Source organism: Peromyscus californicus, unplaced genomic scaffold, assembly GCF_007827085.1.
Source record: "Peromyscus californicus insignis strain IS unplaced genomic scaffold, ASM782708v3 Scaffold_3__1_contigs__length_106647218, whole genome shotgun sequence".
Classification (NCBI taxonomy): domain Eukaryota; kingdom Metazoa; phylum Chordata; class Mammalia; order Rodentia; family Cricetidae; genus Peromyscus; species Peromyscus californicus.
In genome coordinates this window covers 86,532,519-86,560,340 of record NW_026294551.1, presented here as the reverse complement: position 1 = coordinate 86,560,340, position 27,822 = coordinate 86,532,519, and the positions used below count along the sequence as shown (strand labels likewise).

The 27,822-nt window shown below is 46.6% G+C and overlaps 2 protein-coding genes across 21 annotated transcripts in view; both read right to left on the bottom strand.

Moving 5' to 3' along the window:
- Tenm2 (teneurin transmembrane protein 2) overlaps positions 1-27,822 on the bottom strand; it is a 1,246,916-nt gene that overhangs the window by 71,354 nt on the left and 1,147,740 nt on the right. For all 20 annotated transcript variants that reach the window (XM_052758549.1, XM_052758552.1, XM_052758554.1 and 17 more), the window contains one exon: positions 950-1,160. In XM_052758549.1, coding sequence (XP_052614509.1) covers positions 950-1,160 — 211 coding nt within the window. The remainder of the gene's footprint in view (positions 1-949; positions 1,161-27,822) is intronic.
- On the bottom strand, positions 22,862-23,301 carry LOC128122807 (40S ribosomal protein S26). The gene has a single exon (XM_052758570.1). It carries the CDS (start codon positions 23,271-23,273, stop codon positions 22,926-22,928), a length of 348 nt encoding a protein of 115 aa, XP_052614530.1. The 5' UTR covers positions 23,274-23,301; the 3' UTR covers positions 22,862-22,925.

Below are 27,822 nucleotides of genomic sequence, written 5' to 3'. Positions count from 1 at the left end.
ACGACAGGTTGGGGGTATTAGAAAGGGACATCATTGTCTTGCTCATGCTCCTAAAATCTCGAGGCTGGGTGAAGGAGGAACCAATCAGTAGTTTGTATTTTTTTCATGTGCAAGAGCAGAGAGATGGGGTAGAATGTCCCCCAAAAGACTATGCCAACCTTCGTCACAGTAGCATATGCCTGGACATCTGGATTGGCCAGGGAGTCAATCATATGTGCCAGCTAAGGCCCCTGTCCTGCTGACCCCCTTCTTTCCCTCACAATCGACACAGTGTCTGGAAGACAGAAAGGGATGGAATGACCTCCGGTGCGAATAGATGGTCAAGTTGACTACGAAAGAAATTCAAAATCTGACTTCACAAACTCCAGATTCCCAACTGAGAGCAAAAATGAGCTGGAAAGAAGGAGGGGACTTGGAGAGAAAAGCTTGGGCTCAGTACCTCGAGCACTAGAGGGCATCCTGCATTGTGTGCATCACCCCAGGTATTCAATAAATTCCCATAACTGGCATTACTGTGACTTTAAGATGCTATGAATGATAGGTTATGTTATCAAGTTAATAACAGCTTTCAAAAACACTCCATCGAATCAACTATTTCAGTAACGCTCAAACAAAAGCCTCTCTCAGAGGCATTAAAAAAGGGATTTAAATAATGACAAAGATGTCATAAAAGAACGGATCATAAAAATCATCTCAAAACTCAGAATCAACAGGTGTCGTCGTCAGGTTCTGGGCTGAAGGTGGTCCACTCCGGCACAGCAACCACAACTCTCGTCTAGCATCCCTACCAGAGTAAAGAAAGTGTCTTCAATGACTACCGTGTCAATAAGTTGCCTCAGGGTCAGTTTCCAGGAAATGGGTCCCAGGAAAAAGACAGAGAATTTCCTTTTGCTCTGACGGAGAAAGGAGTGGAGGCCTCAGTGGCCTGCAGGGACAGAAGGGTGCCTACCTGCTATTGAAGGGGTTGTCTCCAGGAATGATGTGGGTGCTGTCCTTGCCCGCCAAGAGCTTGATGCGATCATAGAAGGACTTCACTGCAGGCCAGTCTGTCTGGCCTTGCTGAATGATGTCCAAGGGGTCCCGGGACCCCCGACAGAGCAGGCTGTTCTGACAGGCTGACTGCAGGCAGCAGTCAGGGTCCAGGCAATCCACCAGGCCATCTGGAAGGGCAGAAACAGAGCCAGGGTCAGAGCACTGCGTGGCACCAAGCCACTTGGAGATGCTGAAATGCTAACACGTTTGTTACCATCAAACCTTCCCATGGGCCCGAGACTGGCAGGTTTCGCACAGCAAGCCTTGTATAATTGCAGCTTCCCCCACACAGAGAATAAACGACGGAAGGAAACAGCTGAAAATATCAACAGTGGTTTCTCTGGTGCGGTCCTCTTTCTTTGCTTTATTGCATTTTCCTAAAATTCCTTCTTTTTACTACCACAAGCAGATATTATTAGAGTGACTGGGAATAAAACCCTGGACTTTTCTTTGAAATAACATAGCATAAAAGTTGCCCAGAGACTGTTCCCAAGGGCCTGTGCCGATTGGGTATACGCTAACCAAAGTGTGGGAGGCTGTCAATCTTCCTCCCTTGGAGAAAACCACGCCAGTCTGGACTGTTGACAAGATGGAGGAGAACCAGGTGCTGTGAGTGTCACCTCTTCAAGGAAGTGTGGAAATGGCATCGTGTGTGTGGCCACCAGGAAAAGAAGTCACTTCCATTCTGTCTTCTTCTAGATTCCCAAGCTTTTACCCACTTTCCTGGACTGCTCCTGTTCACTAACCTGCCACATTCCCCACATTGGAGTGCTAGCAGTTCACATGCTGGGAATGGAACAGTAGGTACAGAATCATAGCACCTGTCTGGAAGGAAGAGACAGACAGGACAACCCACTGTTTAAAGCCCAGTTTAGGGGTGGTCTTTTTACCCAGGAAGCCCCCCCTGGTGGTGCCACTGGCTAGGTTTTAGCATTATGCATTGTGGCTCACATCCCCCATTTACATGCTGACATTCTAAACCACATTGAGAAGGGCCTTTAGGATGGAATGGAGTTCTTAAAGCTCTCATGGGTGAGTTAGTACTTCTGTAACGGGTACCTGAGGGAGTCTTCCGGCCCCCTTTCTGCCCTCTGAGGACACTGAGAAGGAATCAGGCCATTATCTGACACTCAGTTCCCCAGGACCTTGGCTTTGAACTTCCCAGTCTCAACCATGAGAAACAGGTGTGAACTATGTAAGCCACACCCACTATGTTTTTTTTTTTTTTTTTTTTTTTTTTGTTATAGTAGCACAAAGTGATTGACTTTGCTAGGAGCTCCTGCCCTGTGCATCTTGGGTCCTGAAAGAATGGCTCACATTTAGATGTTCACAGACAGAATCAAGGACCTGCTCAGGCCTCCCCATGGACAGCCTCCAGAAGCAGGTTCTGGAATCTGCACATCCGTCATGATTCTCAGGTGATTCTAATGCACAATACATTTTAGAAACCATTGTTGTTGACACTAACTTCCTCTTAGGGGAATTAATTACATCTTTATGCTTGCTTCCATATCTAGAAAAGAATTCAGTGAAAGATGAACAGGGCCTTATTAACTCTACATGTATGTCTCTCTCAGTGTCCAGCACAGAACAGGACCCCCAACAAATGTTCGTTGAATGAGTGGATGACTGTTTCCATTCCTCACATGTCAGAGACGGCTGAGGACTAGAATGTTCAGGGCAATGTTTGCTCTTCGGAATTCCTGATCAGAATGAGGTTTTTGACTGAGCACGTGGTAGAAGAGCTTGAGAATAATGTAGCTGATGCCTCCTGAATTTGATAGCAAAGCATTTTTTTTTTTGGCGGGGAGGGGGAAATAATTAGCATCATAAAAGTGTGCTCTCTAGTTCTGGACTATGCCATGACAAACACTTGTCCAAGACTGCTGAATCAGAGTCCTGGCTGTGGGCTTTAAATCTACAACAATGTAATTTTTTTGGCACCCCCTTTCCCTTTGGTTCCACTAATGAAATTGAAATATGTAATTTCACCAAAGTTCCTCGGTAATTTAGCAATTAATGTACAATTATTTTAATGCATTACTTTCTTTTTAGCAAACAAACAAATTAGGAGGTTGCGTGTTTTGTTTGACTTTAAATTACTGAAAGTAGCCTCTCATTTTCCACGTGGGTAAATGCTGCTGGTATGCCCTGTAACACACTTAGATTTACAAAATTTCCTAGAAATGCAGACACAGGAGGGTGGGCCGGCAGGTGCCGTGTAAATTGAGGGACTTTGGAAACCAAGGGTCTGAGTAGTTCAGCCCTGTGTGCTGGCTGAATGTGAGGCTCCCAGAGTCCAGGAAAGCTGAGGCCCCAGGAACAGTGCTGAAGGATGAACAGCATCTTGGCAGCAGGGTTGATCCAGGAACATAGCCCTGGATCCACGGTCCGATTGCTCAATCTGGGTTCAAGGGCCATTGGCAGAACAAGGAAGAAAAGAGGAAGAAAAAAAAAATAATTGCATTGAATTCTGCCGTGAACATCACGTCCGCGGACGGCCGCACTAGACAGAGGGAATCTACAGAGCGCCTGCTTCAGGTTTTAAAAATAACCCGCTGAGATCCACACTTCTATTCAGCAGCCGAGAAGCTTCTCAGGTGAGAAGAACCCACTGTTGTTAGCACTATAGGTTTCTTTTAAGGTCGCCGGCCTCTTCCCATTAGGAGCCCCATCCATCTCTGGTGGCCTTGCCCTTGTATGGCTGGGAAGGGTTTCTTCCTCCTCCAGCCCATTTGCTACCCACCCCATATTACCAGCTAGAGGATGAGTATGCGTCGGGCTCAAATAACACCCAGAGACCGTTTTCCTATTAAGCACCAAGCATTCTGTCCCCCACTGGCAGGCTGTCGCTCTTTCTGGATCTGCCACTACCTTCAATTTCCTCCTTGTTTTGTTGACACTTTTTTTTTTTCTTTAATCTGAGGGTCCAGTCTTGCAAGAGACTAAACACACCAGCAAAGCAGAAGACAGATACAAAGAGAAGAAAAGAAAAGAGATATAAATGATCCCCTCCCACATATTGACATTTCTCTGCCTCAGTGGCAGCACTTGGGGTGTGGGTGTTATTAGGGCAGCAGTATACGCCATGCCTGTAATGACCTCCTCATGCTGTGTGATCACTGGCTGCTGCCCCCAACACTTTGCAACGACACCGTGAACTTTAAATTGGCCCTCCAGTCTCCCAGTGGCCTGTCAGTCACAAGAATCGCCTCTTTATGCTAGCAAGCCCCTTGGATGGAGTCTGACATTGCAATCTTCAGTAAATTACTCTGTCACTGACAATCTTGCAGTTATCTTGCAAACAATCAAGCAGGCAATCAAACCACTCTGCATTGCCGGTTCAGGACCCGAGAGGCCAGGACATCTCCATCCAGCAGGGCGGGAAGCCGCAGGCCCTCTGATGACACTGTCCCATTTCTTTATTTATTTATATACCTACTTATTTGTTTGGCTGCATTTTTTTTCTTCCTGCGGAGGGTAGGGATGCTGGTGGGAGAGGCTGGCAGCGACCCCTCCACAGGAGCTTCATTCTGACTCAGCAAGTGAGACTTCCCAGGTGGCCCACAGTGTTGACACATCTGCTCATATGCCCTCATCTGCTTCAGTTCACTCTGTGAAACGTGGCCTTGGAGCCCGTTCTAGGTGCTTTCTCTCAGAACTGAGGCCAAGTCACAGTTTTGGCTGATTTTTCTATGTACATATATCATACGATAATTGGACTGGCATTTTCAGGAAAATGTGGGCGTGAAGAATCGTTCTGGGAACAAGATTGAGCCTATTTATTTATTTATATTTTAATATTAATTTAACTAATTCCAGTCACACCAAGGCTCTTAAGAAAAATCACTTTTCTATTACTGTTGTTTTAATATAGGACCTCACGTAAGCCAGGCTGGGCTAGAATTCGCTCTGCATGTAGCTGAGGATGACCTTGAACTCCTGATTCTCCTGCTTCCACCTCTCAAGTACTGGGACTGTGATTGTGTACAACCACACTGAGCTTAATTTTTTTTTAAAGCATCACTTTTGATGAATAGAGAATCTTCTATGACAATCTAGTAATATGAAGTGTATTCTTTGGATTAGAAGTCCTAACAGAGAAAGCCACACACCTCACACAGAGTTGAGGTAAGAACCTGCTGCATGAACTCAATTTCATCTTCCTTGGCCTTGTCCTCACTGTGCAAGCTTGGGAAGATGAACAACTTTGTTGAACATCAGTCTGCTTGCCTTTAAAGCTGAATTATTAGGCTGGGCACGGTGGCACATGCCTTTAGTCTCAGCACTCAGGAGGCAGAGGCAGGCAGATCTCTGTGAGTTTGAGGTTAGCCTGGTCTACGTAGCAAGTTCCAGATCCTCACTTAAACAACAACAACAACAGCTGAGTTATCATAGTATATATGCTTCAGGGTTATGAGATAGGGAATAACTGACTTGATGTATAGAATATCTTTTTATCGTAAAGTACACAGTTAGTAAACTATAGGTATCGCCATAAACAGAAGTTCATTCTGTTTGTAAAAACTAGACAGGAAAAGTAATGAAAGTGATACTCCTTTATACATAGAGTCATTCATTAGGATGGGCCCTGGGCTGGTTAAATCTGGGCAAGCTTGCTAAGTTCCAAATAGTGACAGGTTAGGAGTGACGAACAGTGAAAATAGATGTCACAGAGGAAGCAGCATTTTCATATTTTAAAAATTTGAATCTTCACAGTAACTTTGCAAGGAAGAGGACTGCAGCCCTGAAACTTCAGCCTGGGAACCGGAGTCTGAGTCTCGGATTGGCTACTGTTCAGAGGCTGTGGACAATGAATGCTCCAGGTCTCTCCTCTCCCTTGTGTACCAAGTGGAGATGATGATGTGAGAAAGGGAATTCTCAGCCCTCAGGATCTGGTGTCCAAGTCTGTCTGGGCCTCCAACTAAACTCAGATGGAAAATGAAGGCAAGCCTGTGGTGGCTACATCAGTACTGGGCACATATAGATAATTTCTTGTTCACGAGACAATACAGCACATTACTCTTTGTACAGCGTTTACGTTGTAGCAGATGTTACCTAGAGATGGTTCTGGAAGGCCTGTCTAACCACTGCCCTGTGAGTTGTATGTAGGTGGGGACAGCTCTGAATGTGGCCCAACACAAAGTCATAAATCTACTTAAAATTTTTATGACTTGATTGCCAAGCTATCAAAGATGGACTTTGTAAATTATGTGACATGGCAATGTCACAAGGCTGGGCACCCTTGAACAGGATTCAGGAAGATGTGACGAGGTTACCATGGAGACACTACACTTTTTCCACAAGGAATCTGAGCATCGGGGATTTGGTATCTGTGGGGTCCTGGAGTAAACCCCCTACGTGTACTGAGGTACGACTTGTGGCACTTGGAGCAGTACCTGGTACCGTGAGTGCTCAGAGATGGACCTGTCACCATCATCATCATCCTACAGAGGAAGAAACTGAAGCTTGGAAGGCTGAGTCAGTCTCAGTCAAGCGGCTAAGAAGCAGGAAAAGGCAGCCAATAATAGCATTTCCATTACTGGAAAGAGATGCTTCCCCACTAAAGGAAGTCAGTAGACAAGGTACTTGGCTAGTCATCCAGGGAAACACGAGAGACTTAATCACTTCTGAAGGCCTGTCTACCGCTCCAGTTGGGAAAGAATTGGGCTGGTTGACACGGGCATCTGAAAATGTAAACACGAGAAACAAAGTGCCTGGGAACTCATTCCTAGAACCGGGCTGCCGAGACACTCCCCTGGCATTCACCTGTGAGAGTCAAACCATCACGTTGAGCTGACACATACCTTCTGGGATGGCTGTAGGCTTGTGTCAGCCATCTCCAGTCCCTATCTACTTTGCTTTGCTGGATTCTAAAAGGGGCGCTTGCATGCTCTAGAGACTTCAGCTCTAACTTAGTGAATGCTTACTAGTAAAGAGGAGCTCTGGTTGGTGGCAGGAGGCCCCATGCACACAGGGGAGCAGTCATAGTCAACATTTGGGCATTTGAGAGTTGGTAAAACATGTAGTGCATCTTTTTGTCCCAAAAGGGCTGCCTGCATCTTTGACTTTAGCCTTTTAAAGTGAAGGGGTCTAGGATGTGAGGATACTAATTTCATGTGTTTTGGGAGAGTCTGGCGTTTTGTTCAGTTTGGTGGCCTCTTGTGTCTTGCTATGCACGTGACTTCCTCTTTGACCTACATGAACTATGTGGCTTTCCTAAGCTTTAAAGGCTTAGAGGGACACCTGTGTTTACTTTCCTCTGATTTGTTTTGTCACAGGGTAGCACAAAGTGACCTCAGTGATTTAGGGCAGGTGCCATGGCTACACTATGAATGTCTATATGCAGTGCTGGTTTGGAGCCTGGTTAAAAGTGCAGATTTTGGATGGGCAAAGTGGCTTAGTGGGTAAAGGCATTTGCTGCCATCCTGACGACCTGAGTTTGATTCCCAGGACCCATGTGGTAGAAGGACTGAACCAATCTCCATATGCTGGCCTCTAACCGCCACACAGGCGCACACACATACAAAATAAATACATGTAATTATGTCTTAGAGCTCAGCTTTTCACACTGAAACCCACTTTTTCCAGACTGTGGTTTGAGAGGACACGTCGAAAGGATGCACTACCACTCATCAGTCTTTCTATCCTATTCATTGGGCCTGCAGGCTAAGTAGAGGGTTGGTTAAAGCCATGGGCTTCGAAGAGTACATACCGATCCGTTAACAGGTGCTCAAGAACAGACACAATCAATTACAATAGGTTAAAAATTATAGTTTCCTCTACCAGGAGGTATTGGCTAGGGAAAAGCCCAGGGGAACTTTCTGGGCACTCTACACATTTTTGCTTCTCATCTTGGCCAACTAGCTAGACAGGCAATTTCAGCAAGTGGTGACTAACAATAACGGTACTGAACAGGAATAGTGGGTGATCAGCTGAGATGAGATACTCAGGAGGCTTAGGAGAGTGGGAGCACCCACTCACAGGCTAAGGGCGTCTGAATCATTGCTCTATTTCTTTTCTTTCTTTCTTTCTTTCTTTCTTTCTTTCTTTCTTTCTTTCTTTCTTTCTTTCTTTCTTTCTTTCTTTCTTTCTTTTTTAACTTTCTTGGGTTTTCTGGGCAGCCATGGTTTGTTTACCCACAGAGACACTGGTATTTACCAGTTTTTCATTTCCCTCAAGAAAAATGCAGCTAGTGCAGTTGACAAATCCAGGACATCTTAGGACTGATGATGGCGAGGTGACAGGAAAGCTAACGGAGCAGAGAAGAAGGACAGGGACATTCAATGGGGCCAAGGAACTTGGTGCTTTGTTCTGCGATGGAAATGAAGGAGGAGAGGGGTGGAGTGTCTGGTCGGCAAGGCCTCCCCCACCCCCCCGCCCCGTGGACTTTTAGGGAGATGGCAGCCGTGGAGTGGATTTTGTCTTGCAAGATAGGTTGAGCTCTGGCAGCATCCTCCTAAAGTACATGAGACCCCCAACAAGTATACTTTGGCCAGTCTTCTGTTAATACAGGCAAGCGCCTGGTAACAGTGAACGCTGTTGAGGCAATCCAGCCTCTCTGAGACTGCAAAGGGAATACTGCCTCCACCAGCAGAGGCTGTCTGTGGCTCTTTGGAGCTGGGGCTGGCCAGTCGGCCCTCAGATGATGCACTGAGGTTGTATACAGCAGACACTGAGAAACTTGCTGAAAAGCATCAATGTCTCACTGGAGCCCACACAGCCAAGCAAAGGCTGAACAAAAATCCTCTATTAGGCATCTTGTCAGCTTTAGGGGCTTCAGATCCCCAAAACATACCTGAACCTGCAGCCACACTGGAAACCAGAAACAACAAGACTGACAGAGGAACATCTGTGTTACAAGGCGTGGAAATTTTGTGTACACATTGGTGTGCTGACAAGCCACCCCTCAATGATGGGTAATTATCTGTGATGGTGAGCTTGTCTCCTGGGGAAGACGTGATCATTTTATGGGGACCATATTACTCCCCTCAAGGGATAACAAAGACAACTTCCTTTAATTACCCTGAAAGGAAATGACAATCACCCAGAACTTGGACAAAGACTGTGTGATTATGTATGATCCTCACTTCCACCTCAGTTCTGCCTCTGTTTAAGCCTAAGGCCCATGTAGGTGCCTCAAAGGCAGAGCTGTGTTGCGGAACACCTTTATCTATAGCTTGAGCCACACTGATTGGCTCCTTTATCCATCATTTACCATGAACTGTCTCCTTAATTGGTATATTGGGATGTGGGGCCTGGTCCACCCTCTTGGGACTCCTGAAGTTGGGCCTAAGACTCTGCTATATTCCAGATTAACTCTTGGTATCTGGTTGACTCTGCATGCATAAAGAATGGGTAAAGGATGGTAGACATTTCAAAGGTACCCTGATGGGAGGCAGGGAATTTACATAGGGTGGTCCCACCAGGTAACATGCTGGTTCTCCAAAGCACAGGACACACAAAGATGTGGTTCCTAGCTTCTCCCCAACTTGTTCATGGTGACACTGACTCATGGCCCAGTTAAACAAAAGGCAAATAGACATGCATAGACCTTAGAATTAGAACATTCTGGCTTTCAAAGCAGGTCTCTCACTCCCTGGGCAAGTGAACTCACTTTCCCAATCTACAGAATGGACTTAAGCTAAGATTACCCACTACCTTGACATGCAGAGAACCATAGGATGGGGCCCACATGAAGACGGACACACAGCTCGATGAATGATGTTTCTTAATGATATTTCCTGCTCTCCACCATAGAAAGGCATTGCTCCATTTGCATTTTCCCCTATGCCTGCTGACAAGTTGGAAGTGAGGGATAATTGAAAGTATTCTGGCTTGATGTAACTAAGAAGTGAAAGGTGCGGGCAAGGCTGACTTGATTTAACCCGGCAGTATGAGATTAGTTCTTCATTGCCTGTGTTAGGTCTCCTGCCTTGCCAACCTCTGAAAGCAATAGATTGGCTGACAGGGTGCTCATTTGGAAGGTTTCACCTGACATTAATACCCTGGCTGCCTGACGGACCGTCGTTCCTCAGGCGGCCTGCTCTCCCTCCGTGGAGCACGGCCATTCTTAAATATTGCGATGAGGAGGACCGTATTTGCACTCTGGAAGGAAGGCCTGTTGGAGGTTTTCCTCTTACTTCATGCCAATTCTTTGTGTCAGTCTCGGAGTTCCGGGGCCAGAGAGCCTTGCCCCGGAGCACCTTCCGCTTTTCTTATGACTTAGCAATGGAAGATCAGTCAGGCCCGACCAGAGATCTGGCAGAGCGGAAGCCCCTCTGCAAGCTGCCTTGCCAGCTTTCCTGTTCTGGGGGAGGGATGTGGGAAAGAGAGAGCAGAGTCAGCTAGGCGAGCCACAGGGCTCTGCTGACCACGGCAAGGGTGTGATTCGGGTGGGCCCTCTCTTCGCTATGTCTCTAGCCGTGCCTGGAGGCCACTGGAGGATATTTTCCCACCAAGTCCTTAATATTCACCCGCTTCATTTATGTTGGTGAACCTTCTTTACCAAACTCTAAACACCCCCCCCCCCCCCCGCAACAAAACACAAAAACACCCAACAAAATCTGTTTGGGACTCCAGGTGGGGCTTGAGAACCTTTATTATTTATAAGTTCTCTGGTGATGGGGATGTTTGTTCTGAGCACTGAGTTTCCAGCCTTGCTCACATACTTTGTTACTTGGCCTGGAGAACAGGTATTTTTGCATTCCTGATGTTACCCTAGACCCACAGAATCATTGAGATAGAGACCGGGAATCTGTATTTTAAGGGAGGCCCCTAGGTGTTCCTTTGCTTCCCAAAGCTTAAGAATCCTTGCCCTGAATTACTGCAAAGGCCCTTTAGACATCTAAAGAAGTACACACAGTCCTGAGGGACTATGCCAGCTTTTCCAATCTGTGTCTCCTGTAGGATATTATCAGGGGTTTCCTGCAATACAGAAATGGAGGTGGTGGGCAGGGGAATCTATGTTCGAGTACAACCAGGAGACATCAGTTAAACGATACGAAATTAAGTTCTCACAGCAGAACTTCTCAGAGCCCTTGAAATGTAAATACACACAGTTCAGTGGATGCCCTTCATGATGGAGGATCCATGTGGTCCAGATAAGTCTCTGCCATATAGCCTAAGAGCAGCTGAAGGCATTCTGCCGGGAGAGGGGGCCCTGTTCTTAGAAGGGCCAACCAAACCTCCCTGTCCTCCACGTAACAAGCAACATCTTTGTCCCCTCTTGACTTTGCAGAGGGTAGAGGCCATCAGTGACCAGGCCCAACAGCACCTGCGTTAGCATGACAAGCATGTCCCTTCAGGAGAACCCGTACTCTGTCTCTACTCTGTCTTCTTTCTGCTTCCTCGATACCCTGAGGTGGCCTTGAGTGTGGGGAGGGGGCAGTGCTAAGTGACGACATCCTGGGGGCCACACGTTAACGAAGCATCACAAACCTGGCATCGTGGTACAACTTGGTTAATGCCGCTGAGTTACAAAACAACTGCAAAACACCATCTCATAATGTTGTGTTTAAGTTCACGATTTTGTGTTGGGCCACACTCGCTGATGCTCTTGGCGGGATGGAGCCTGCAGGCTGTGGCTCCCAAGCCTGCATTACAGGCAAGCATGTCTTGTGAGAGCGAATAGTCGGTGCTTACAAAGAACTTCCAAGGTGTCAGGGCTGTGCAATGTAGTATTCATATATCCCCCCTGAGAGGCCCCGGGATCCCAGGCATCAGGGCTGTCATTTGCAGTGGCAGAGCAAGAGACGGAGATACAGATTAGATGACTTGCTGAAGTGGCTAGGCGGTATTCGAACAGGGTCTGCTGCTCTCTGAAGCCAAGTCTTACATGTGGCTGCTATTTGAGGCTATGCTTCTCATTAAATACCCCTCTTTTCCTGGGGGCCATTGGACCACTGAGCCATGCTTTGAGCCTGCCTGTAGTCCTTACACCTAAGGCCCGACTAAGTCAGTTGGAAGGTCAGTAACTCGAATACATATTGTATTGGGCCATGGAATATTTAGTCAGTCTTCTACTCCAGATCTTCACTTACATCCAGCTTACAGTCTGACTTGGTAGGCGACCACTGGGCTGGCCCTGCAGCAGCTCTTCAAGATTCTGTATGTTTTCCCACACTACACCTGAATCCTTCATCTAGCCATGATCATTCACATAGGTTCTTAGGAACCTCCCAACTGGGTTCTGCGGTCTCCATTTTGCAGATGGAAAAACTGAGGCTCAGAGAGCAACTGGGTTCTCCCTAAGTACACAAAACTGACAAGTTAATGGATGCGTGATTCCTACATTGGCCATCTGCTCTCACCTCTTGACTTCTACTCTTGATTCTTATAGGAGGCTGTGAGGGTCAGAGCACATCAGGGTTCCTTCCCTCTGAATGTTGACGCTTCAGCAAACCTCCTCAGCTTCTCATCTCTGCCCTTCTCGCCTCCCTACTTTTTCTGTCCCCCTACCCTTTTCTTAGTCTACCCTTCCTTCTTTCCACTCTCAGCTAGCTGACTTCCTCTAACCCGGAAACGGCTTCTAGACATTCTCTCATTTGATCAGCAGTTCAGCACCACAGACAGACCCCGATCCAGCATATACTCACCCCTGTTAGCCCGCAGCCATGTTTGATGCACCACAGGGACTTGTGTCCTGGCTGCTGCTGTCTACCCCTTGACTGTTACGAAAGCCACTGGCCATAAAGAGCAGGGCCTCTGATCCCAGCCTCCCACTTCCCCAAGTACTCGCCTCCCTCCGCCTGCTCCTCCTGGCCTCTCATAGGCACCCTCCTCCCCTGCCCTGCTCCGCATCAGCTTGCGTTTTCTGCAGAGCCTGCTGACAGGTCAGACAGACGGAGCCCGATGGCCATGCAGCCTAGGCCCAGCAGGGGGTAGCAGCCTGGTGGGGTGCCAGACAGTGACCTGCTGGGTCCTTCAGAAAAACAGGGGCTGTCACAGTCAATGCTGTGGAGCAACAAGCTGGAACAGCTACTTTCTGCCTGAGGGGAGACCTGGGGATGTCGATGGTGTCTAGGATGGGCCTCAGAGTTGAGACTGTTGGGGCATAAACACACTTCTGATTGCTGGCTGGGAGGAGGGATTGGACTCGGTTATCATACAAGCTTTCAGCTCGATTGGGACGGTAGAGAGAACTAATTTAGAAACTGATCCCTTCCTAAAGACTCCTGTGCACCAGGCACTGGACCCAGAACTCTCAGGATGAACTTATTTCGCCTTCCTGTCTCCTCTGTGGGGTGGGTGCCACGAGCCAATGTTACACAGTCAGTTATGGCTGTGAGGTCTGGAGACAGGTGACATGCATCCCACAGACTGACTGTGTGCAGACATTGGTTGCAACCTATTAGCTCTGTGGCCCTGGGCTTCCGATGCCACTGCCTCAGTTTCTTATCTATAGAATGGTACTAATAATCGTGCCAGTTTGGCAAGGATGTCACAAAAGATTAAGCCTTTTACCCAAAGCTTTTAGTGTATGGTGACCAGTTGTTCCCGCCCACTTGACAGCTGGAGAAAGCCAGTCAGAGAGAGATGAAGGCTTGTGGAAAGCAAGGCTGGGATTCAGTGGGCCCGCCTCAGCCTTCCCTACCGTGCTACACCTTGCCCAGTGAGCATGTCAGAGTCAAAGCTATCCTCAGTACTTCTGCGTTTCTTCCTGTCTTAATGGATAATTCTGGGGTACACTAGTCAATTTTTTTGTCACTCTGACAAAATGCCCACTGAAACCCACCTAAGGAGAAAGGATTTATCTTGGCTATGGTTTCAGCTATGACAGGCTTGCTTCTCTGTTATGGGCCTGTGGTAAGGTAGGAGAGCATGACAGAGGAAAGTCCCTCACCTCAGGGTGTCTGGAAAGCAGAGAGGAGACAGGAGGGGGCTGGCGACAAAGGACAGTCCCTAAGAATGTGGCCTTCAAATAGGTACCAACTTCCTTCAAGTAGGCCACTACCTCCTGACCATGCTAGCGTGTTATGAATCCATTATTGGATGGATCCATCGATGGAGGCAGAACCCTCATAATCTAATCACCTGTCAGTCAGTGACTGACTCCAGCAGCTGAGGACCGTGCCTTTAACATATAAGCCTGTGGGGACCATTTTACATAAAACTATAACAACCTTAACACTGGGCTTGTGTCCCCTAGGAAGTCGCTTTTGTCCCCTAGGAAGTCACTGTATAGGACAAAATGACATTGGTAAGAGAAGTGAACAGTCCAGCCAGGTGCTAGTGTCTTACTGAAAGGAAATAACAAATCTTACATTTGGATTTTTTTTTTTTGCGTTAGTAAAGTGGCTTCAGTGATATAAAATGACTTAGGTTTACTGCCTTTTAAAAATGATAGTATTTATTATTATTATTATTATTATTATTATTATTGTTATTGGAGAATTTCTTAATGCACTGTGAAAGTTTTTTTCAACTTGATACAAACTAGGGACCCCTGAGACGAGGGAATCTCAACTGAAGAATTGCCTCCAGACAGACTGTAGGCAAGTCTGTGGGAACATTTTCTTGATTGGTTGTTGATACAGAAGGGTGGTGCCACCCCTGGGTACATAGTCCTAGGTCGTTTAAGAGCAAGCTGAACAAGCTACAGAGAGCAAACCAGTTCCTCCATGGTCTCTGCCTCTAGGTTCCTGCCTCGAGTTCCTGTCTCGAGTTCCTGCCTTGAGTTCCTGCCTGACTTCCTTAGGTGATGGACTGGGACCTGTAAAGTAAAATAAATCCTTTCCTCTCCATGTTTCTTTCTGTCATGACATTTGTTGCAGCAACAGAAACATGCCCAGGACATGCAGATAGTGTATTTTGATGGTATTTACCCCAGCTTTTCCACTAACACCTCTCAGATCCACTCCACTGCCTTCCAACTTTGTGTCCTTGACATTTATTTATTATTTATTTATTTAATTATTTATTAGCCCACTGGTTCTGATTTGTTCTGCCTGGATACTAATGGGGGTGGGGCCACCCAGTGAAAACTCTCTCTCCTCCAGTCACCCTCAACTGTCTATAGCTCCTTAGTTAGGGGTGGGGCTTATGAAGGTATCACTGGTTGAAGCAGTAATACTTTTTAATCCTAACATGAAATTTATTCATCCCTAAATAATCTACTAAATAAAAGCAGCCGTTTTACAGCCTTCTCACGGAGGCCAGTGTTTATCAGTTCATGCCACAGAGCTGATGATGACAGACCAGGACTTGAGGGCATGAGCTAGACTCCAGGGGGGCAAAGCAGATGGTAAATAAAGGAATGCATGGCCAGATGTTGAGGGAGTGAGAGTGCCTTCAAGACGTGGAATGAGGCAATGGGAACTAGTAGAGGATGTTGGTGGTGAGGACTGGTTAAGGGAGGGGGGCGTCAGGGAGGGCTTCTGGTAGGAAGTGATCTTTTGGTAAAACCTAAGTGGCACGAGGACATCAGTCACAGAAACATCTGGAGGAAGAGCCTTCTAGGAAGAGGAGACAGATGTGCAAAGCCCAGGGTGGGAATGTGTTTGAGAGTTGGAGGATCCAGCAGGCAGGTGAGGGCAGAATGGAGGGGAGAAGATGCGGAGGAAAGGGTCCAGAGGGGAAACGGCAGCTCTCCCGCACAGAGCACCGGGAACTGCTGCAGGAGCCCGCCTGGCATTCTATGGAAGATGAGGAGGCTTGAACAAGGATGTGCTGTGCTTTCACTGTTAAGAGGACTCTTCTTATGGTTCTGTGTAGACTGGACCAGAAGTTAGAGGACTAACCAAACAGGCCAGTGAAGTTGGTAGCATGATCTGGGAGAAGTTGGTGGAGGTGAAAAACACTCACATGCCATGCTTATCGATAGAGGCTGGAGGGGCTGGGCCAGTTGACTATGTCTAGCAACATGTATAGTAGCTGGCATGTGTCAGAGACCAATGGCATGGCTACCTCAGTAGACTGTGGCAGTTGGCAGATGATGACGTCAGTATTGTTTGTTAGAGGATGCCTTCTTCCCACACCTGTCCTTTATTACAACCCTCCTGAAAGAGGAAGACAGATCTCTGGATCCACTGAACCGAAACTCTAGGGATGGGACCTAACCGTCTATGCCCGAGTCTTGTCATATGGTTCTGACTCTGGCTCACATTGCTGTGCGTCCCGAGTTCACTCAACAATGGCTTCCCAAACCCTTTAAGGTAGTAGCCACCCTTAGCCCATTTTACGGAGGACAAAATGGAGGCTCAGAGAGATGGAGTGACCTGAGTTGACACTGTTCATGGGGGACCAAGCTGTGAGCATGGGGTTCTCTGATCCTGATGCCTTTTTGTCAGCCTGCCTGCCTCTTCTCCCCATGGGGATAGAATGCCCACACATGCAGTGGAGGGCTACAAAAGAGGCCATACTTTCTTTTTGGCCAGTGGCATATTGACTCAAACAGATAGACAATCTTCTGTTTATAGGAGGGGTCTGGCTGTAAGTTTAGAGAATAAGGTGCAGGGATACAAAAGCTAAGACTTGAGACATGACACGATGCTCCACATGACACCATGCTCCTGTGGCATACATGTTCATCTGACTTGCTCACAGCCCTGTTTCTACAGCTCCTCCATCTTCTATTGGAAGGGCCCCAGGCTCCTCGGAGGTGCTCCCTCCTCTCGGTCTTTCAGTGTCTAGTCCCTTTGCCCACAATGCTTTTCCCTCATTCTGTATCTTTTTTCCCAATGTCTATTACAATTTAAGACTGATTTATTTATTTAGAGATAAGGTTTCACTCTAGCCCAGTCTGGTCTGGAGCTCACTATGTAGTCCAGGATGACCTTGAACTTCTGGAGATTTTTTTGCCGCAGTTGTTAAAAACATTCGTTTTTTTTTTTTTTGAGATAGGGTCTCATGTACTCAGGCTAGCCTTGAACTCTGTAGCCAAGGCTAGCCTTGAACTCTTGATATTTCTGCCTTCACCTCCCAAATGCTGGCATTGTAAAGCCTTCACTGCCATGTGCGCTTCACCTACTTGGGAAGTCTCTGCTGAGTACTCAAAGCCCCTTGATATTTCTTCTGTCGTGGACCCTGAACACATTGGGATATAATGATGCATTTAATGGATATTTCACCACCATCAATCCATGGACCCTTTGCAGGCTGAATCTGAGTCTCATTCATTCATGTGGCTAAGGATTGAGTATGGGCATACACAAATGAATTTTGAGTCATTCTGACATGGAGTGTGGCTGCACTGGGGTTGTTGTTTGCTATTGGCTTCATCAATGACAAGTGATCTGAACAGGGCTGTACTGGAGGCAAACAGAGAGATGGGCTTGGGGACACAGTTAAAGGACACACTGTCCAGTGCGTTAGACAGTCACTCATCCTAGCCTAGGTCTGGGGCTGATGTAGATCACTGCTTAAACACTAGTGGTAGATACCTATTTTCCCAGGATCCTTTGGCTGGTTGCACAGCAAGAGAAAAAGAAAAAAACAGATTAGATTTTGAGCCAGAAACCTTAGACTCTGGTCTGCCCTGCTTGCTATTTGTCCTTGAAGAAATTACTTTGCTTCTCTGGATTTTGTAGCTGCTGTGGACTATGAAAAACTAAATAAAGTAAGTATTTTATTTTCCTTTAATTTAGTTGCTTTGAGACTGAATGTCATCATCTAGCCTGGGATGACCTTGAACTCAAGATCCTCCGGCTGCAGCATTTCAAGTGCTGGGATTACAGGCATGGACTACCATGCCCGGGAGTACTACATATTTTAGCCATTTGGTACCTGGCCATCCCAAAGACCCACAGAGGAAATATCCCACAACTCTATGAATGGTTATCCTTTAGTGTGTGTGACCTCAGAATGTCAGAAACCTTTGTAGGGAGGTGGGGTGGTGAGGGACAGATTTCTAATGACATTCCTTAAAGAGGGAGAGAAAGGAGAGAACTGTCCCGGAAAGATTTGCTGGTCCCTGTGAGTAAGGAGAAAGGGAAAGCTTGAAGCAGAGAGGGCCGGGGAACCTTGTCATTGTCTTTGGATTCACATTTGGCTACACGGGTCTGGCCTCTCTCCAATCCCCTAGAGCTCTTGGCTGAGAAGATGGAAAAGCAGAGAAAAGAGCACAGGCCCTGGGCAGCTGCTCTTGCTGCGCTGCAGAGAACGCCTCGCTATTTAGAGTCCAACTGTTCCACTTTCCCCCCGCTCGCCCCTGGCATTCCAGTGCATAAGCACTTTGTGGGGAAAAAAAAAATGCATTCCAAATCCCTAACCGGAGGAACGAGCTGATGCTGATGGTGGCTTTCAGCACGCTCATAACTTGTGTTTCCGTGGGACTGAGGCTGCGCCAGTCCCTGGGTCGGCCCTGCTCCAGCAATGGACACAGCACTCAGATGCTGGGAAGCCTTCAACCGGAGGAGGCCTCTTGACCTGTGTTCTGGATCCTGGCAGGGCTGCGCTGTGACCCTGGGACCATGGACAAGCTGTTGTACTTCTCTTTCAAAGTATGGCCATGGACAATTTGGGCCACGTCAGTAAAGTCTTAGCACATGCCTCAACCAGGGAATGCTTCTCAGACCTTGGGCGTCATATACTTTGACGTCAGGGCAAAGGATATCCTACTTTGGGACTAAGTGACTTTCCCATGCACCTGTGCTTTGAGAGGAAATGTTTCTCAGCGTCCCTGTTATTTCCTCATTGGGTGGGGTTACTCCTATTTGTGGGCGGCCTTTCCACACATGAAGATGGCTAGCAGCAACCTAGGTGTCACCCAGTAGCGTTTCTCATTCATCATCACTTAACGAATGCTTTCAGACATCACTAGTGATTTCCTGGAGAGCATAGTTACCTCTGATAGGAGACCACTGATGTGGGTCCAGACTGTGGGGAACACATAACTAATGAAAATGGTACCAGGGCTTCATACTGGAATCAGGCAGAGCCTCTGGCCAAGACAAAACTCCCAGGAGTCAATTCAGTGACGAAAGTGTTACCCTTGGACCACTAGTTTAATCTGTGATTTCATTAAATCTTCTGTGATTTAAATGACTAGCATTAAAAATTATTTTTTAAAAAAGTGTCTGTGGGGAGGTGCACATGAGTGCAGGTGCCTGTGGAGGCCAGAAGAGGGCGCTGGATCCCCTGCAGCTGGGGTCATGGGTGGTTGTGAGCCTCTCAATGTGGATCCTGCGAGCACTCTTAGCCACCGAGCGTCTGTCCAGTCCCCTGATTAGCACTACACAGATTAGGCATCTTCATTGCAGTTTTATGATGAATATTGGATTTGTCATCTAATCAGGTGAAGGAAACCTAATCTCTTAAGAGACACTTACTAACCATTTAAAGTACAGAAGACTTGATTAGGGAAGACTGGAGGTGCTATGTTAGGTAAATGCGTGAACTTTGAATGTCTTAAGAAAATTGACGGTTCAATCCATTTTACTAGGAAAGGGTTCTCAGTGGGCACGTTTGGTCTTTGAGGAGTTAATTTTGTTTCCTTTGAGTTCTAATACAGATTCTGCCCTCACTCTATTCCTTTCTGGAAACATGTTAGTAGTGTTTTAGAAGGAATGAGACCATGGCTTTAGATAGAGATGGAAAGTTATACATCCCAGAAGTTGGCTGAAAGGCCTATTTCGAGTTTTATTTTTCTTGAGTCCCCATATTTGTTTCTGTAAAATGGAAATACAGTCATCCCTCCCTCTCTTTGGGCTTTCCATTCATGCATTCAACCAAAAATGAATAAGATGTATTCAGAGGAAACAATTTCCTCTGTATTGAACAGGTACACACTATCCTTTTATGTCATTTGTGGTATAGCGATTATGTATCTAGCATCACGTGGTAACAGGTATTATTGGTAATCTAGAGATGATTTAAACACACAGGAAGATCTATGCAGGTTATATGTAAATGCTATACTAATTTATATAAAGGACTTAAGTATCCTCTTATTTTGATATCCATACAGTGAGTAAAACTAGTTTGTAGGAGACAGCGAAGGATGGTTGTCGTATGGTAAGAGAGAACTTACAGGGGTTGGGGATTTAGCTCAGTGGTAGAGCGCTTGCCTAGCAAGTGCACGGCCCTGGGTTCGGTCCTCAGCTCCAGAAAAAAAAAAAAGAGAGAACTTACAGGCTGTATGACAAGGCAGCACCAATAGAAAGTTCTACATAGGAGTATCCAGGAGTATGACATTCCTGCTGGGGAGATGGAGGAGGAGGGCAAAGGTTGCCTGACCCAGGAGCTGAAGGACGAGGAGAAGCCCATTACAAATAGACCCTGGCTTGAACACTTCGGGCCCTGAGCCAGCAAAGACCCATGTGGTAGACACAGCACAGCTGGCATGGGGATCAGAAGGGTGACCAGCGAGGCTGCATCAGAGCTTGTAGGGAGGGTAGGGGAAGGACGATCAGAAGTCAAGCAGGGGACACCAAGGAAGCCCTCTAGCTAGGACGAAGCCAACATTTGCTTTTGATTCTAATTGTGTGAGAAGCCTCTGAGGGAATGATGGATCTGACTTACAATAAAAGTGTCCCCTAGCTACTAGGTTGGAGGGTAAAGGATCACGGCATGGGATTAGAAGCATAGAGACCCAGGTACTTGGTGTCTTCTCTCATTATCCTGGTACATAGGAGACCCAGCCCAGTGCCGACACACTTAGTTGTTATCATTCTTATATGCATCAAAGAAGAGTGAATCTCAATCTGCAGTTTCCATCAGCTGATTATCTAGTCTAACATGTCCATACTTCCGGAGACTTTACTTCAATGGAAAGATGTGGAAGGATCTCAGACACCTGTGGCCGTAAGCTCCTCTACTGTCTCATCTGGACTCACTCTGCTTTCTCCTACAGACCCAGCACCAAGCCAGCTGCTGGTGACCTGCAGGCCAAGTTCTCTTCCCACACTTTAGGAGTATGGCTTTCCCATCTGGGAGTAAACTGGGATCCTGCATAATAAATCCTTCAGATACATTTATCACAAGGCCCTTGAAATTTGAGGAAAATCCTCACCCAACCCAATCAATAAAAATAAGTTGCACTTTGGAAACATCTCCCACCTGACCGATTCATTAACATATGTGTACGTATTCATCAAGGCGTTTTGCAGTGGGTTTACCAAACACTGCCTTTCACTGGATGAAGAAGCTGGACTCTTTAGATTTAATGATTATGTCTTCCAGAGTCTCTCAAGTCCCTAGCTTGGCTCTGCTAAATGCACAGACAAGGTGAGGTATTAATTAACAAGTGAGATAAATGCCCAAATGACATCCTTGCTTGAATCAAGTCAAACCGATTTGGATGGTGAAGGGATGGGAAGGAGGGTGAAGGAGCTGTGGGCTGGGGCAGATTTCATCTGTTTCAAGTGTTCTGGATGCAGTCCAGTGGTATGTCTCCTCATTTAGATCTGGCTAGAGTGCCTTGGATGGCATGCCCAGAGCTCAGGCCAGCATCCACATCTCTTAACCCAAGGCGGCCTCCTCTGGAGCAAAATAAGGAACCAAACCTTGCCAGTGGAGGCCGAGTAGGAAACAGCATTCTGAAGGGAAAGCGGAGTGGTATTTAATTTATAAAGAGAAATGTAAGTGCTGCTGGTGGACTGAAGAGCTCTACTGTGCCTCATTCTACCCTGGGACTTTGAGGATCCCACCCCTCTGGGGACAGGATGAAAACTCTGGGCTTAACTTTGAGATATGCCTTCTCTCATCCCGTTAATGTCACACTCCATGACAGTCCTTTCTCTTTGTTCCTACCAAGGTTCTCTCCCGTTGTCACATCTCACGCTCTGGATCATCAAAACAATAACAACCTTGGTACAGCCCATCTTTTCAGATGGAGAGTGAGTTCTCCGTGACACATGTCATGACGGTTCTAACATTTTCCAGAAGCCAGTTTGCATTGTTGAACATTCGGTAGACTCAAAATGTTTGTTAAACCATGAATGAATGGATAAGTTAACAGAGGTTGGATGGCTGGAGGGGTGGATGAATAGATGAGGAGATGAGGCATATGGATGGAAGGATGGATGGATGGAGTCACTCATGACACAGAGTTAAGGGCTTTTTAAACTTTGGAACAAACATCTTTCACTGTCCCAACCAGCGATGGAAAGTATTTTTAAAACATACTTGGTAGAAGTGGTGGGTGTGGGGTGTGTGTTTGGAGCCCAGGAAGGTGACAGGGAGGAAGACGGGTAAAGCATATGATACACACATATGGAAACGTTACAATGAATCTGTTATAGTAAAAACAAGAGGAGAAGAAAAATCTGGTCACATTCCAGTTAGTCACTAAAGCTGAAATCATTTATGCTTTTTCTCTGGATTATTTGTTACTTCCTGAAATAATGTTTCTCTCTCCTCATTTCACTCCTCACATGCTCTGGGAATTGAAGAGGGCAGGGATCTGGCTATAGGTACTATGACGGAGGCCTGGGCTAGCCACCCCAGGAGGAAGCATCATTTAAAAATGTTTTCCCCCAAAATGTGGTTTGTAGAATACTCTCTGGGGTGCTTGGTAAGCATGTAGACTGTTGCGTTGGAAACCTGACTTCAACGAGACTCAAAAGGCAGGGACCAAGAAACCTGACTTTCAAGGTCTCTATGGGGCTCTCCACAGCACTGAAGTTTAATGAGACAGGTTAGATTCTTCATCGCTCTATGCACTGGGAAAGCCATCGGTTGGATTCTGTTATACGATTGTCCCCCTTCTAGAAAGTCACATTAATAGTAACACTATTAAGGCCAGCACCAGCCAACCTGTCTGTGCATTTTACAAACTAAGCCTCTGCAAAACATGTAACATGCATCTGCTCACTTAAACGTCCAGCTAGCTCATAAAGTTGACACAATCACACCCATTTTTTTTTTTTTTTTTTTTTAGACACATTCAAAAAGTTAAGTCCCATTTTATTTTTCCAAGGTGTTTTTTCTTCTGTCTTTATGAAGCCATCTCTTTACATGGGCTTTGGTGGAGGTCGTGGTGCAGCACCAGCAGGTCTAAATCGTGGTGGGGGTGTTCTGTCCTTGCGGGCTTCACGGGATCGATTCCTGACTACCTTGCTATGAATAGCACAGCTCACGCAGTAATGCAGCTTGACATAGAGCTTGGGAAGCACATAGGCGTCGAAGACACTAGCTTCGGAGATGTCCCTGACAGCGGCGGCCTCGACGATGTTCCGAATGACGAACTTCTTAATGGCCTTGTCTTTGGGCACGCACCGGGCGCAGTTCGTGCAGCGGATCGGCTGCACATGGCCGCGGCCCTTTTTGGCCCGACCGTTGTTTCTTCTTTTCTTGGTCATCCTGGAGCCAAGACCCGAAAGAGGCAATCACACCCATTTTTACAGACAAGAAAATTGAGACTCTCAGAAGTGACTTGCTGATCTGAGCTAACACAGGCTAATTCTGAAGAGCGGAAGCTGCATTACTGCGACGCCACAGTGTCACCTCCGCAGACACCACAGGGGAGAAGGAGGAAGGGTGGAAGGCCATCTCATGCTGTGCGAAAGAGACTGGAGAGGAGATGACGGTTCTCCTGTGCAGTCCTGAGGGCAGTGGTGCAAGGTAACGGGGTGAGTTTAGCACAGGAAGGGCATTCTTCTGCCCCTCCCGCAGCAGCCTGATGAGGTCATGACCCTGCCTTGTCAGGACGGCCCTGTCGCCTGTGTGCCAAGTAGATAGGACACTTGATCCATCTTACAGGAGCTTCAGGCAGACTCCCGGGCAGGCTGGAAATCATGGACTTTGGGCATTTAGCACATAGAAGCTGGGTGCCCTGCTTCGAAGTCCTGGGTGACAAAGGGGCCTCCAGGGAGTGAGTACAGGCTCTCCAGGCCAGACAGTCTAACGATGCCTCCTCACCTTGCCGTTCCCACTTGGAGAGGAAATCTACATACTCTCTCTCCTACCCCTGGCTGTGATGAACTAGAGCTCACACCTCTGCCTTGGTGGTGATAATTAAATATTATCCGCCTGTCACTTGGCACACATGTTGTGTGTGTTCTCAGACTTTAATGAGCTGGTATTTGTCTCCTGTAAGCAAAAATATTTCTTTGAGTCTCTCTCTCTCTCTTTTTTTTTTTCAAATTGGGGTGAGTGGTTCAAGTGAAGACCTCTTGCTTTTAAAAAGACAGTCTCTGGCCAGATTGTCTGTGAACTGTCTCCACTTTTTTTTTTCAGGGACAATGACACACACAGCTTGTCTCTTCTGAATTGGCCATCGCCTTCTGAGGTTATGTGAGAAGTCACATGGCTGTGAGTATTGTAGCAAGTGAGGAGAATTCAGAAGTATGGGGTCACCATGTATGTTGCTGTGAGGACACCTTAAGGTGGCTTTTTCTGACAGAGTTTCTCAGCTTAATACCAAAGAATACTGAAAATACCCTGTATTCTGTGAAATTTTCCTCAAAGCTTCATAAGAAGCAAATTTATCTGGTACCTTTCTGGATGCATAGAAAGAGAAATTAAGGCATTAGATAAAATGGATGTTCTAGGACAGTGGATCTCAAAGGTAATCTACATCTGAGGCACCTGGAAATTTACTAGACATTCAAATTCTTGTACCCTACCAGAGACCCATGCGTTCAGAAACTCAGCGATGGGGTCAGGTCTCAGGCGCCAGGGGTTAATCAAATCCTCTAGGTCCTTTCAGAGCTACTAGGGAACAGAAAGGAAGTACAAGGGATTCAATCCAAGCACAGTTGATGAAGACAGACAAAAACTTCAAATATCTTTATCTGTGTTTCTGTTGATAGCTATCTCAGTCTCAGTTTAGAATTAAAACATAAATAAAAACCCTATCACTTTAAATTCAGGATCCTCCCTGCCTCAGATGTCTGGAGATGGGGAAGGACTGGCCTTTTGCAGTTCCCTTTGGAAGAATGCTCTATTATCTCCCCCATTCATGAGATTTATGACAAGTGTGTTCTCCACAGCTGCTCCCCGGGCCGGCATTCACGTTCTGCTTGGGTGCCTCTCTGGCCCAATGCCGGGTTTCTAAAGCACACAGTCCTTTCAGAAGATTCCCAGCCCAGGATCAAACTAGGTACTCCAGGGGTGGGAGAGCCAGGGCCAATCACCCCCCAACCCCCGCCACAACACGAGTAGAGAGATATGGTGAGCTCTCTGCCCCTGGGTCTGGGGTTGATGAGGGGAACTTTAATATTTATCAATAAACAGCAAAGTGCTTAGCACACCTCCTAGGGAAGTAATTAACCATGGAAAGAATACCCTGTGCCGAGGTATCTCCTCCAAAAAAAGAACTCACTTAATTGTGAATTGCTTACGCCAGGTGAGACAGAACCGGCGTCTACCCCCATCACCTGACGTAAGCAACTCTGAACTAACTGGGAGTTTCTTTTTATAAACACAGTGCAGACACTTTCTTCTTGGTGGTTAATTACTTCCTTGGGAGGCTGCTTTAATGGTTCCCAGAAGAAGGCCATTGTTGTCTTTAGCCCAACTACTGCCTCGTTTGCTTTGTCCTAGCCTTTCTAGATCGCGGGTTCTGCCTCTTCAAAGGATCCTGAGGGGTGCTCATCAGTCAAGCCCTTCAGGCTGGGGATCAGAGACCTCAGGTTGGGAGCCAGGATCAAGGCAAGGCTGACAGAGAGGGAGGGAGATGGCACAGGGCCTGTTGGGGGACACTGACCCCCAGGAATCTCTTCTCTTTTCTGTGTGCTGCATTCCAGCGATTGGCTATGCTTTGCGCTGCTGACATCCCAAGAAGGGACGGGAGCCAGGGAAGTGGCTCCTTTTTTGGAGGCAGAAGGAGCTGATCTATAAGCCACCATGGTGCTCAGTGAAATCACCAGGGAGGCCGGAGCAAAAAGCCCTTGGATTTCAACTCTTAGAAAACGCCTCATGCGGTTATGCCTCACCTCGCTAAAAAATGAAACTGAGTGGCTTCTATCCTGGCTTTGTTTCAGGACAGAGAAAATGAATGAAGGACAGAGCCACAGGAGCATCTGGCCCGGGAAATTCTTTGATCATGAGCTTGAGTCAGTGAGTATGTATGTTTATCCACAAATTATCTATGTACACAAAGGCAATTGTTATGGAAATCGCAAGACGTCCATTAAGAGGATGAAGGAAAAGGAGAAAATAGAATGTCTAATATTCTCATTTGTTTCCCACCAGGTTGCATCCTACTTTGGACACCTGAAGCTGACTCCAGCGGCCATGAGACAGAAGTGGCTTCGATGCTAGATGGTGACACACACATACTCTATGACTGTCACAGTGGGATCGTAAACTCCCTTGGTAGGTCAGTTAACTGCACTGGTAGATCCTTCCACCCTTGAAATCACTTCAACTTCACGTGAACTCTGACCCATGAGTCATTTGGATAGGGGTAGGCCACACACCTACAATGATGTTATGGACAGTGCACAGTATTTGAGCTTAGGATGTTAGGCAGAAGAAGGCGGATCTCTGTGAGTTCAAGGCCAGCCTGGTCTACCGATCTCTAGTTGTGTCTTCACAAGAAGTTTGCTACCTCAGTTTTAAGAAACTAACACACACACACGCCTTTAGTCCCAGCACTCGGGAGGCAGAGGTAAGTGAGTCTCTGAGTTTGAGGCCAGCCTGGTCTATAGAATGAGTTCCAGGACAGCCAGGGCTACACAGAGAAATTCTGTCTCAAAAAACCCAAAAATAAATAAATAAATAAATAAATAAATAAATAAATAAATAAATAAATAAATTAAAGAATTTAGGAAATTACATGACCCACATGTTAACGCAACCCTATTAGCTTCTGAGTCCTGTCATCACACTGGAATTCATTCCAGAAGAGTCAGCCCAGAGCTTCAGAACAGGGGTGTAGCCCTAAGTCATGCCATCTGTCCTGTACATACCTAGTCTTAGAAACTAGCAGGGTGGTGGCTGGGTCAGTACTTGGATGGCAGAAGAGAGGTTGGCAAACCTGTCCTATAAAGGATCCAGAGCAAATGTCTGAGGCCTGACAGCTGGGTTGTGTCTCACTGTGTTGGAACCATTTAGCTCCAGGGTTAGGGGTAAATACAAGGTACAGCTGAACACAAAATCTAAACAAGGGCCAATGAGCTGGCTCGGTGGGCAATGGCACTAGTCTCCAAGCCAGGTGGTCTGAGTTTGATCCTTGGGACCCACAAGGTAGGAGGAGAAAACTGACTCCCACAAGTGGTCCACTGACCTCCACAAGTATGCCGTGGCACACACGCTCCCCTCCTCCACACACACAATGAAACGAAGACACGTTAAAACATTAACAATTAGTATAAACAAATGAATGCTACCATCTTCCAAGACAAAGGAAGGTGTAGGTTAAGGGTTTAAAGCTTCATCATGTAAGATAAAACAGTCTGTGAGATCTGCTAAGCCGTAATCATAGTGTCTATAGCTAAAAATACTGTCTTGTATACTTAAAATTTGCTAAGAGGGCAGAGGGCAACCCCACCTGTAGAAAATAAGAATAAGGATGGTGGCGGGAACTCTGATGGTCCTGCTATGGTTTCAGTCATAGTAACACTCCCAAATTCATCAAGAGATGTCCAGCTTTTTAGATATAAATCCTGCATCAATGAAGTAGTTAGGAAAATAAGTGTGGACATTAAAGTTTGGATTTTATGTACTTTTCTGTATGATGAAATATTCTTTAGATTATTTCCCCTTAGCCATCAAGAAAATGTTAAAACCTTTTCTTTTCCCTCACCAATTGGATTTGGCTCACAGGCAGGCTGTAGCCGGGTGACCACAGATTAGAACACATACTTTGGTTCTAAAGCTGGGGTTGGGTCCTGGTTTCATACTATATTGTCTTTGGAAGGAATGTAACTGCTCTTCAGGATCTACCAGTGCAGTTAACTGACC